Consider the following 12854-nt stretch of genomic DNA (forward strand, 5'->3'; position numbering starts at 1 on the left):
TTGAAGTACTCGGGGTGGGGGGGGGGGGTGTTCTGCCCAGTTACAGCTCTGGAAAGAAGGGGGGGTGGGGCTATTTTGCTTATTTGAATCACCTGTTAACATCACTTTAGCATTAATTTTACTTGCTGCTCTAGGAGGAACAGGAACATCCTTGTCTTAACACGCTGGTTTTAGAGGGTTTATTGCTTTCATGGCAATTGTTGCAGGGAATTAAACAGGCCCATTGGAGTCTTTTAGAGATAATTCACCATGAGCTTGGAAGGGTTGGCATCCCCTGCTCTCTGTTTCGCATCATTCCCTGTTGCTTGGAAGAACATCAGTCAGTTGGAGACCACACGAGCTCTACGCCAGCTTGTCCCTACTGGTTTTGTCTGTAAAGTCCCAGCGTGGGCTGCAGAGGAGATGCAAAGGGAGGTGGCAAATCACAGAACAATGGGGGTTGGCAGGGACCTCTGGAGACCATCCAGTCCAGCCCCCTCACAGAGCAGGGTCACCTTCAGCAGGCTGCATAGGACAGCGTCCAGGTGGGGTTTGAATGTCTCCAGAGATGGAGACTCCACAGCCTCAAGTATTTATAAGTATTGATGAGATCCCCCCTCAGCCTGTTCTTCTCTAGGCTAAAGAGTCCGAAGTCCCTCAGCCTCTCTCCATAAGAGTTATGTTCTAGTTCCCTCATCATCTCTGTAGCACTTTTTTGTATCCTCTCCAGTAGCTCCCAGTGCTCCTTGAGCTGGGGAGCCAGTTCAAGACATCTTCCTAATGTGGTTATCATTGGGGTACTTTGGCCACTTAGAGAGAGCAGCAGCTTTTGAAATTCACTCAAAATGGGGAAATTAAAGTTAAGGGAGGAGAGGACTTCAGGATGTTCAGAGGAAAATAGCTTGAAGAGAAGGAAGGAAATGGTGTGCAAGGACCCTTGGTTGGGACAGCCAGGCAAGCAGCCCATAATATCAGCTCTTGGAGTGAGGGGTTACACAGGGGGGGTGCTATACCCACACTGATTTGCTGTTGATTCCACCTCTTAAACTGGTATTGAAAAGGCAAAAGGACCTCAGGGAATCACATAACGGATGGAAAACACATCTCTCTAGCAGGGAGCCTATGAAGCCCAGGCTGTGGGTTTTCAGTCCATCTGCTAACACCAGCTTTTCACTGTCTTTTTGATCAAATGCAAAAATGCCTTTGCAAGGGAAGAATAAGGAGCACTAAGCAGATTTCCATCCCATCAGAGAAAGTTACAATAATGTTTTATGTTGGAAATAAAAGCTAGAAAAATTGGAAGTATGCTGAGTCTTATCCCTCTTTCTTTTGGTGTTTTTTTATTTTATTTTATTTTTTATGGAACAAACTGGCAGGAAACAGTCTGTCCTGTATCTGCCAAACTGGGTGCTTTGGGGTAGGAGATGCTACTGCTGGTCCTGTGTGATGATCAGAAGCCAGAAGAGAGACAGCAAGGGAGTCTTACCTTGGCTTCTGATTTTTTTTTTTTTTTCTGGAAGTTACTGGACAGAAAGATGTCTCTCTGAAGAGTTTGTAAACAGGAGTAGGAGTGACATGAGTTGTCCCGTGGTGGTTGGTTATAGGTCCCATGGGATTGGCACCATGCAGAGCTCCTGTACATGAGACAGAGTGCATGTGGGCCCTGGGGTGAAAGTCTGGACTTGTGTTACGCCAGGTAGACAGAGAAGGCATCAAACCAAATGGCCCTTGTCTACTCTGTGTTCTCTTTGTTCCCAGGCTCTTAGGCCCAAGGAAAACCTTTATTGGATAGAGGTAATTTTGTTTATTTATTTTTAAGGTATTATTTTCTCTTTCTATCCACCCACCATCACTACTGTGCCAGGGTAGTTGTGCAGCCAGATTCAGGTGTTCTCTTCACCCTGCAAACAGCGGGCTGACATTCCTGAGTTACCTTTTTTCCTGAGATGTTTCTGCCCCCACCAGCGAATTGTTTGCTGTATGAATACAGCACATTATTGGTACCCGTTTTCTTTTTCAACTAGGTGAAGGCTAGGTGGAAATCAACTCAGAAGATAAATTGGTGGTGTGTTTGATAAGACTTCGTGGTTTTATTTTCTTTATCATCAGAAGTGTAGAAAGCAGTAAAATAATTGGCATGCAAATGAAGAGTTTAAATGCTGCTTGGTTTCTGTGGCAGTTAGCTGTCAGTTTGGTGGCAAATCCTGATGGATACGGGCTAGAAGTTCATGCGGGAACCTTCAGGCATCGGGTAATGCCACAGGAGCAGTGAAAGGCTCCTTTTCAATTGTTTTATTTAAATGTGGGAAAATCATATTGGTTCTCAGTGCCACAAGTCTGAAATGTAACGGGAGGCATTAGGAAGAACTGAAGTCAGACTGCCTGGTAATGGTTCTGCGTCTCGTGCTCGTGCGTGTTGAAGACATGATGATGTAATCCCTTTTTTACAGGTAATGTGGTGGCTCCCACCAGTTAATACACCTAGGAACATGAGCTGCCTTGTGTGTAATGAGCACTGAATATTGTGTGGTTAAAGGTACCATTTGATGATGCCTGGGAATAAAGGGCTTACCAAAAATATGTTTTCTACTCTTCATACTGTTACGTAGGATTTGAAAGGAAAAACTATTATCCCTCAAAAAAGCTGTAAATACATTCCAAGTCCATAAGAAGGCTGTTTCCATGAAGCAGGCCAGTCCATGTCAGTTGTTGACATGTGCTGGGGCTGGGACACCATCCACAATAGCTGCACATTGTGTCTGCAGTTAGTACCCTTGACTTTGTGAGCTGGCTGCCTGGGAAGCAGCTTTCTGGAGATAGCCATGGGCACAGAAATGGAGCGGGAGGACTACTAACACCGTGTACTGTTTCTCCCATCTCTGTTGGATTGGAAGAATAATAAAAAATAGCTGTTCAACACTGCTGCCTTGGTCTGAACATCTCAGAATAGCTTTCTAGGACCCTGGAAAAACAGGAATACAAATCTTTGGTAGCACCTAATCACTGGGTTTTCAGAGAGCTGAAAAAGGGTGATTAAAAAAAAAAAAGATATATTAGCATCCTTGCTTTGCTTGTGCTGGCAGCCAGGTCTAACCCTGCCCTGTGAGTCCAGTGGTTTTGTTTCAGTGGTAGTTGGACCATGCAGAAGTGAAACAGTAATGCTAATAAGGTACCTGGAAGAAAAATTATGTAAATCCTGCATTTTTGAGAATGAGTGGTGATAGTTACGGTCAGCTTTCACAGCAGAATTACTTGGTTTCATCTGTTCTAATGTCAAAATGTAAGTATTTATGGTATTTAAGTCAAACACAAATATTAGCTATATATTTTCACAGTACTGGAGGTGTGAATATTGCTGTGGTGGCACTGTAGAGCTATTTGGTAAAGCGTGATGTTGAGGCAGAGAATTTAAAAGTCCAAAGAACAGATACTTTTTTGTTAACACCCACAGCCTTTGTCTGGTGTGGGTCATTTCAGCTTCAGCTGCGTTGTTTGTGTGCGTCCTCCTTCGTGTATATATTACTCTTGTTTTCTAAATGAGCACGTAGGGTTATGTGGGGGAACAGGAGTGGATGGTGGCAAGGGAATGATGGGCAGCCGGCGGCAAGGGAAAGACGGGCAGCCATAGGCAGGCATTTGGGGAACTGGGAGCAAGAGGCAGCTCTTGGTGCAGAAGGGACTTGTACAAGCTCCTGGTTTATTGATGCAGAGGGAGTTCAGTGAGCGCGGCAGAGGAACTGTGTGAGCAGAGGTACAAAGGCAGCGAGCTGAGATGCTGCCATGGGTGGTCATTCAGTGAGCGTGTCACTGGCTAATTGAGATGTGGGGAGAAAGAGAAGGGCAGGGGGAATTTCACTTCCTTCTAGAGTAATATAGGAAACATCTTGAGGTGTCAATTTGATCTCCCATCCAAAAGAACCCCTGAATAAAACCCCCAAACCTATCAAACATCTCGAGCAGACAGACAACTTTCAGTGGCGATGAGAGGAGAATTTTGCAGTGCGTTTGTTAAATCCATTAAGTTTGAGCCTGGGGCTGCCTTGCCAGCCTGCATGAGGCCCGGACAGCTGACGTTCCCAGGCTCTAGGCAGGCAGCAGAACAAGCAGCCACGAACTAGCACTGTACTACTAAAGATGAAGTAATGCCATGTGTGGTCGGTGAAGTCAGGCACTTGGTTGCATTCCTTAGTGGTAGTGTTGCATTGTCTAAACTCAGATTGGGAAAGGAAGAGACCACTTTTGCTTTACAGTCCCACGGGAGGAATAGAGTATTTTAAATAACCCAGAGACACTCTTCCAATGTGCAGGCTGTGGAGAGAGATCTTTTGGGTTTCAGTGGTCCCTAAGCATCGGGCTGGGTACAGGAGTCTGATGTTGTACTGCTTGTTTTCAATTCCCAAGACAACTTCAGTACAAAAGAAATAATTTGTACCTGTATCTTCAAGCCATGGGTAGAATACCAAAGCAGAGATGTTCTGTCTCCACCAGGATATCATGTGCTGTAGGTGATGCACGTCCTGGAATCGGCACTTGTGAGCCTGGGAGAATCTACAGGCTCACAGCTTTGCTTGTGAACTTCCTCGTCGCTGGCAAGGGTAGTGTGCTCAGGAGTGAAATACCCTTGCCATTGAGGAGGTGCTCAGCTGTGCCATATATCTCGGGGCCTTCCTTGGGTGTACCACCGTTAATTACCACCCTGATTGATTGAAACGCTGAACCAGTTCTGTCCACAGATGTGACTGACTGCAGGTGCTCACCTTGTCCATCGCTGTGTGAATGTCCATCTGCTTCCCTTAGAATTTTATCAACAAAGTGACTTGCAGGCACATGGCTCTCCTAGGGCTGGGAATGACATGGCTCCTTGTGCTCTTTTCAGGACTATTCTGGTGCATGGTTGTTTTGATGTTTTGGTTGGCATCTATGTGCAGGAAGAAATGGGTTGTTTCAGCCTCCATTGGTGGTGTCATAGCTGGTTTAAAGATGATGGTTAAAAAATGGCTTTGACCAAGAGACTTCTATCCAAGGGAAGATGCAAGAGCTAGATGTCTTGTTGCCTCTTAAAGTATGTGTTCTGGTTCCTTGAAGCGTGTACTGAAGGTAGAGGAAGCAACCTTAAATCATTAACATGCACTTGTCACGACATTAAGAGGTTTTAGTATGTTTGTGCCATGGTTGGCTTTGGAGCATGATGCAATTTTATTCCCCATTGCACACATGTGGCCTTAAATGCAGCTGCTCCTTTACAGGAGCTGCTCCTTTAGCTGAGAAGAAAAAGTCAAGAACAACAAATCAGAGGAAGTTTTGATTTAAAAAATCTGAAAATAAGCACTTTTTTAAGGTAGAAGTTTTAAATGGGACTGCTTGCTAAAATGTCACCTTACTTTTTCAGTGCTACTGTATAAGCTGTTGCTTATTCTGTGCTTTGGGTAGGTGCTTCTACAGGCACCTGATGTCATCCTCTCCCAGTTGTCTTGTTTGTTGGAAATCAGCATTTTGAGGGTGGGAAAACATGGGACTAGCAATAGGTGAAAAAATGCTTCAGGTCTTAAAACTGTGCCCTGAGTTCCTCTGTTTATTGTTCTTTGGTTTCTGCTGTTATTTTTGGTGCTTTTTCTGTACAACAATGATGTTAAACACATTACACCAAAGCAACTACTTCTCTTAGTTTGATGCTCACCATCAGATTCATTGAGTTAGGACTGGAGACAGTGAAGTGAATGAGGAAGGATGTCAGATATTTCTCTATTTTTCTAAAATTTGCTTTGGGGCACAGGTCAGTGCCCCAGAGCAGTTAATCCCAGAGTGACATTGATTTTAATTTTGATTGAGAAGAGATGCTAAATTCAGAAACACAGAGTAAGCATTCTGCACAGTCTGACACATACGTTCAGTTTTTCTGCTGAAATCTCAGTTTCATGCCAATTTTGCCAAGTTAATGAGCAACACCAAATTAATGGGAGGTTACTGCAGTCAAATAACACCCTTTTTGTCCTCGTGCTGTGGATAGATGCTGGTTTGGTGGGAGCTGTGGCAGGGAGTTGTGAATTTGGTGACATTAAAAAATCATGCAATGCTGCAAAAGCCATCCCTGGAGAGAGCGGGGTGGGGTGTTGGCCAGCGGTTGTTTGCGTGGCATTGCGTGCGATGGGGCATATGGATTGGAAAGCTCCACTGTCCCCATGCTCAGGAAGGAGAGCTCTTTCTTTGCCCCTCACATGCAAAATCCAAATAGCTGAACTGGATGTTAAAAGAGCTTTAGAGGAACATCTGGAAGTGGTTCCATCCACCCCTGAGCAAGAGCAGCTCCCGCTGTGTCCTTGCTGGTTCTCGTCACCTGGTCTCAACTTACCACCAGTGCCGGGTATTTCAGTGCTGTGGCAAATCTTTTATCTTTCCTTTCTTTTCTTTTTTCTTTTTCTTGTCTTTTTCTTTTATTTTTTTTTTTTACAGAAATACGTGCTGAAATTGTTAAAACCTGTTTTGAGGATTTCTGTACGAATACAAGATATGGGTTGATCCCACTCCCCGTGTCAGCCTTTCCTACACATTGCCAAGATTTTTACCTTTAAAAAAAAAAAAGAAAAATAAATTGGGAAAATAAAAACCTCTAAGCTCACTGTGATGGGGCCTGTGCCACTGGGAGTGCAATATCACAGAATCACAGAACGATTCCACAGCCTCTCTGGGCAGTCTGTCCCAGGGCTCTGCCACTCTCCCAGGAAAGGAGTTCCTCCTCGTGTTTAGGTGGAACTTCCTATAGTCCAGTTTGTACCCATGGCCTCTTGTCCTGTCTGTGGGCACCACTGAAACAAGACTGACCCCATCCTCCTGACCCCACCCCTCATGTATTTATCAACACTGTTGAAATCCCCCTCAGCCTTTTCTTCTCTAGGCTAAAAAGCCCCAAGTCCCTCAGCCTCTCTTCCTAAGAGAGATGTTCGAGTTCCCTCATCATCTCTGTAGCCCTTTTTTGTACCCTCTCCAGTAGCTCCCAGTCCTTCTTGACCCGGGGAGCCCACCACTGTACACACTGTTCCAGGTGAGACCTCCCCAGGGCAGAGCAGAGGGGCAGGATTACCTCCCTCAACCTGCTGATCACACTTTTCTTGATCCACCTCAGGATGCCATTGACTTTCTTGGCCATGAGGGACATTGCTGGCTCATGGCCAACCTGTTGTCCATCAGGACTCCCAGGTCTTTTTGCACAGAGCTGCTTCCCAGCAGGTCAGCCCCTGTCCTGTACTGGGGTATGGGGTTATTCCTCCCCAGGGACTGGGCATTACACTTGCCCTTGTTGAGTTTTGTAAGACATTGTCTCCATGGTTCTGGTACAGGCACGTGTGTCCCAGCACGGATGTGATGCCCACGGCAGGTGGGGAAAAAGGAGCTTAACAGCCATGCTTTCTGTATCTCTCTTTCCGTAGGTTACTTTGGTAAGAACGGGACTGGGGACACAGTGTGTTGTTCCAGCATCTTGCCCCATGCCCGCTGCGTTAGCTCTTGGAGCTTCACCATCCCTGCCCGTGCCTGTGCCTGGGTCTGCCCACTCTGGCACGGTGCCACCTTACATGATGCCTCTCTGTCCGTACGGAGGAGTTTTCCCTACACCCATTTACGGAGCGCCGTGGTTGGGGCCGGCCGCGCAGCCTGGCGTCGCGCGGTTCTCGCCTCTCGGCAGAACCTGCGTGCGGATGTACCCGGTGCCGCTGCAGCGACCCGCTGCCGAGCCGCCTGGCCCGCGCCTGCGGATGACGTAGCTCAGTTGCCTTGGCACAGGTCACGATGATTTCGGCGTCGTCACGTGGAGTGTTTGATCTGTAGATGCCATATGTGTCGGATGAGGCAGGGGGTCCGAGCTGGGCCCGCGAGCATACACAGCCATACACCGCATCCAGCGATCACTGTGAAACAGTTTCACGAGCGGTAGTCTGTCCGTTACGGCAATATTTGCTTCTGTTTCGTTGCTGAAGACACTTTATTCTGTTGTGTTCTGATGTTTTACACTTGCGATCCTTAAAGTTGACGTACTTGAATTGATGACAAGAAAATTGTACGAACCCTTGCAGGAGTACAGTGCCTTGAACTTCAGCTTTTCAGTTCCAGCTGGAAAGAGATGTAAAATTATTTGGAAGGTGTATTTTATTTACAATCCGCTTGTGAGGTGAAGTTTCTTCTTTGTTTGCAAAGATATCGAAGGTTTACAGTCAACATCCTTCATTGGTTTCATTCCGCTGTAAATGCCTTTATTTTAACCCACAGGTTGGGTTTTCGTTCCTGATGCTTTAGGAAAATACATGAGTAAATTGTGAGGTGAGGTTTGTTTGAGATGCCGATCAAAAAAGAAAAATAATTTGTTAGTGTTTGTACCAGGAGTGGTGAAATGCACATTTTAAAATAGGAGCATTTACAGAGTGGTCTGAGTAAGTTGTATATAAGGGCAGGTAATAGCTTTGGGCAGTGCAATTCGTTCTCTTCCTCAGTCTCTGGTAAAAGTTGTTGTAGACGGCGACTTATTTCTCTAACAGGCAGGCAAAGACTGTTCTCTTCTGGATCAGCAACAAAGCAGTTTACGTTTTCTTTCGCCTCCTGTGCTGTTATAATTCCGTTAAATTGCAAAGTCGTGCATGTTCCCTAAGTGAAGAAATCCAACTGAAACCTTGATCATAGGAGAATGTGTCTCCAGGTCCCTGTGAGAACCGTGTAAGTACAGCGCTTTGTGTTATCCTGGCTGCGGTCCGGCCGCCGAGGCTCAGAAAGGTGTTTTGCCACTGACGCGCTAGCAGGAGTCATGCTAGAATGGGATAAAAACGCCAAGCTATTCTTTTTCATATCTGGTACTTCACTTCTGGAGTCTCACCACCTTTTGTTTGAGAAAAAATCTGTTCTTTTATTTTTTTATATATTTAATTTTTATTTTATTTTTTTAGTTTTAATTACGTTTGTGCTCCAGGTGGCATGGACACCTCTCTCCTGTTTGAAACTTGCTTTTTGCCTGTTTTACTGTGCATAAAGCCTCCACCTGCACCTCTCAGTCTAAAGGCACAAGATAACTACTCAGGCTGATTTGCTGATGGTAAGTCTCCTTTCCCTTGGAAGCGCTAAGGGAGAGCGTCACAGGTCACATCCAAGGGCGCGATGCTCGGGATCTCTGCTGCGATGTCCTTTTATACTGTCTGCGGAAGGGCAGAGATGTCTTGTGCTGCCAAGCTGTGAATTGTATAGTTCTATTGTACTTTGAGCATTATACCTGTCTAAATTATTTTGTTTGTTACCCTTTGAAAAATATTATTCCATCAATTCAGTTAGAATTGAATTTTATAGACAAATACGCAGAGTCTTCTGCCTGGGCAAAATACTTACTGTAGTAAGAGATTTCTGTTCTCTGTAACATGTATCTTTAATTTGTTTGGGTTTTTTAGATTCACGTCTGTATGCTTCATGAGCAACCATGGAAAATATGTTCTCACACCAGTTTTCCTTCAGCTTGCACTGAACCTTACAGTTTATGTCGCTATTGCCTGTTGTATAGCCCATCCCTTGTATACTGACAGAGTCAGTGGCACTAAAAACCCCGAGAAATTGTATAGATTAAAAAGAAGAAAAATAAACATTTTGTGCTTGAAAACTGTGTGAAAAACCCAGTGTTTTTCTAAAATGTAGACTTGTGTCCTTTCCCAGCTGTGCCAGGTAACTGTACGTTTGTTTTCCAGACTCTTACCCCTCACATAGCTGGAGCAGATGCGATGCCTTTACTGTTTCTCAGGTTCTGCCTGTAACTGTTATGTTCCCACCTCTTGGCAGCTGTCAAAGTGACACGGTGCTCCGGAAGTCACGTAGTGCCACCTCGCAGGTTACGTTCCTTGAAATCCCCTGCCTGCTGCAGTATTGCCAGTGTTGCGCTGCGGTGAAGCAGACCAGACCAGAACATGAAACAGGTTCCTCCAACCAGGTGGTATCTTCAGTGTGGTGTGTGGGAGGATGCTAGAGTTTGGTAGGTGGGGAAAGCAGCACATGGACTGTGTCTTGTGCCAGGAAAACACTTTTAACTTGATTCTGGCATCATTTAAGTGCGAGGAAGTTGAAGATACGAAGTTTGGCCCTGATGTCAGCACCCTTTTGGCGGTTGCCATTGTTGGTGCAGGCTGCAGGTGAAACAAGGAAGGGACATGCAGGAAGAGGCTTGGTGCTCCTGCTTCTGTCTCCCTGTGCGTCCGACCCAGGTGCCTTGGCTGTATGTGCTGCGTGCGTTTGAAAATCTGTGGTCTGGGCTGCAGCTTGAGGGGAGCCTCCCTCTCCCAGGGGAGCGGCTGCGTTGCATGCACTGTGCGCCCAAGCAGAGCCAGCGTGAGCGAGGCTTAAGCGTGGCTTCCGAGTGTCTGGTGGGCGCGCTCCTGGCCGTCGCATCTGTGGCTGGTGCTGGGGCCATGTAACGGCGCTGAGGCTGAACGGCTGCATTTCGGTATTCGTGATGTTCCGTTTCTGATGCCCGTCTTGGCTGCGAATTTCTATGAACTTTAAGGTGTGTTTTGTTACCCTCATTTGCGCCAATCTGTGGGGTTCTGTGACCCTTGGTGGCAATTAACCAAATGACATGAGATGAGACAAATGGGACAACTTCTTGAGCAAAAGATGAGCAAAGGAATGAGAGTGACCTGAAGGGTCCATGCTGCACTGTTGGAGGTGAGGGGTCTGTACCCTAAAAGACCTTCCCCTAAAAATCCCAGAACCCAACTGTTTTTTTTCCTGACTCTGAATATTGCTTTGATATGCAGCAAAAAGGGGTCAACCCCCCCGGGTAGAATTCCTTGCCTCGCCAGTAGCTCTGTCTTCTCCTGATGTTCCCAGTGCTGCTCTGCAAGGATGTGTGGAGCCAGTGTGGATTCTCAACCTTAAATATGAGGTTCTGATGGGGGAGTTTGTAGATCCCCCATCAGTTGCAGTTTTTAACAATTTAGAGGTCATAGAAACTTAATACCAATATTTAAATAATGTTTTTAACTGCCAAGTCACACACCCAGTAGTTGTGAAATGCCAAATTAAGTTCACCCATGTGAAGTAGTTGTTTAATTTTACTGCTTTACACCTCTCTCCTAAGTGCTCCTTTTTGGCTGTCTACCGCATAACTACTTTACTTTTCTCTAAAGTATTTGGCAGTGGCTGGAACCAAAGACAAGATGAGGGATTGAATGGGCCAAAGGTGGCAATCTCTGCTCCTACAGAGATACTCGTGGTTGGGAAGAGGGTGCTCTCACACTAAATGGCAGCATTTCCAAAATGAACTTCATCAGATAGTTTTGAGTCAGTCATCAGTTTAACTCTGCTTTGTCAGTGCTTGTTCTTTCCCTTCAAGCTGCTCTTTTGGTTTTGTTTTGGGGGTTTTGTGGTCCCAGTGCACTGTGTTCAATTTGGAGAACACTCAGAATTTTTCAAAACAAGCCCCATGGACTATGTGCTTGGTGGGTCCATGTCGGTACTGTTCAGTTAGCACACATTTGAGTAGGAAGAGCAGCTGTCCTATGTCCTTTGGAGGATGGCTTTCGTGGGTTGTCAGCAGAAGTCTCCCTTCTGAAAGTATTTGATCTCAGCATTGCTTTCCCTGGCCTCCCACCCTAGTTAAACAAAGGGGTCAAGTCTTTCTTTCTTTTTTTTTTTTTTTTACTAAGACCTGTGTCTCGGGTGTTGTCTAACATGGCAAAACCCTACCCAGTGTTCTGCAGTGCTGCCAACTACCCGCACCTGAGCTTTCAGTAGATGCTGTTGAAGATACTGTCTTGGAGGTGGAAGTCATGGATGGAACAGTCTGTGTTTGACACATCAGTGAGGTTCCCTTATGTTCCCTGGTTCCTCATCTGCCCTCTCGGTCCCTGATTTCTGGCGATGTTTGTGGAGAAGGATCGCAGTGCTGGAGAGGCACGGGGCTGCTGTGTGCAGGCAGGGACTATCCATGAGCAGGGAGTACGTGTGCTCTTCGTTGTCGCAGATGGATGAGTATCTTGCTATGGGATTGAGCCATAATCGCATGGAATTTCGTGCTGTGGTTACCTGCTATTGATTTGGATCCTAGAGGAGTATTGCTTTGATTTGGATTCGTGGTGTTGGGCTGTGGTTGGCTGGTGCTTAGGCAGGCTGAGCTTCAGTTGAGTCTTTGGGCAAACTGTCTGGTGTGCCACTCCGCATGGTGCTGCTTCTGAAGGAACCTGTAAACACAATTCCTTTCCTGTCTGCATCCTCCTGCAGTGAACTGTTGATCAGAGGGAATTGTGCTGGACTGTACAAGTGCCGGTGACTTTTGACGCCTTGCTTTTCCAGGTGGGTGCTGTAGATGCAGCAGCAAGGTGATGTCCCAGCTCTGAGACTGATGGTTCTTTTATTAATGCAGATAACCTCCAGAAGTGTAATGTAATGAAAAGGATTCTAGGAGCTGTCAGGTAACAAATTCTGAGTTATGAAAGAATTTGTTGCTCCAAGGGATTTGGATGTACTGTGATGCTGACGTTAGCTGTGTCAGTAAATAGATTACTCAGAGCTGATTCATCTGAAAGCCAAGCTTGTACCAGGAGGAACCAACTTCTGCAAACTACATGGTCCTTTCTGCCTTTTCTTTTCAGAGTGCTAGTTGTAGTGCTAGCAAGATTGCTGCTATGTACACTTGGGGCTGTATTTGCCTATAAAATGTCTCCCTTGAAATCACGTCCACGTGACGTTTAGACGCTGTGCAGTTCAAGCTTTTGGCCTGGCACGGAAAGCATCGGTAAGCTTTAGGTTTTGCTTGATGAGTTGTGGAGAAGCTCTGCGTAGAAGACAATGTGCTATTTTCATAAGGTTCCTGTTGTAGTAGTGAAATTTTTGTGCACAGTTCTTTCTCAAAGCCTGCT

At 45.9% G+C, this 12854-nt stretch overlaps 1 protein-coding gene across 1 annotated transcript in view; it reads left to right on the forward strand.

Annotated features, from left to right (window-relative positions):
• The window catches only part of WNK2 (WNK lysine deficient protein kinase 2), a gene marked incomplete at its 5' end in the record, with an annotated part of 101781 nt that extends 92259 nt beyond the window's left edge, over positions 1-9522 (forward strand). The window contains one exon of the mRNA XM_084269567.1: positions 7404-9522. Coding sequence (XP_084125693.1) covers positions 7404-7736 — 333 coding nt within the window. The 3' untranslated portion in view covers positions 7737-9522. The remainder of the gene's footprint in view (positions 1-7403) is intronic.
• Between the last annotated feature and the right edge of the window lie 3332 nt (positions 9523-12854).

This window comes from Gallinula chloropus (genome assembly GCF_964237585.1).
Source record: "Gallinula chloropus genome assembly, chromosome: 12".
NCBI classification, from domain to species: Eukaryota; Metazoa; Chordata; class Aves; order Gruiformes; family Rallidae; genus Gallinula; species Gallinula chloropus.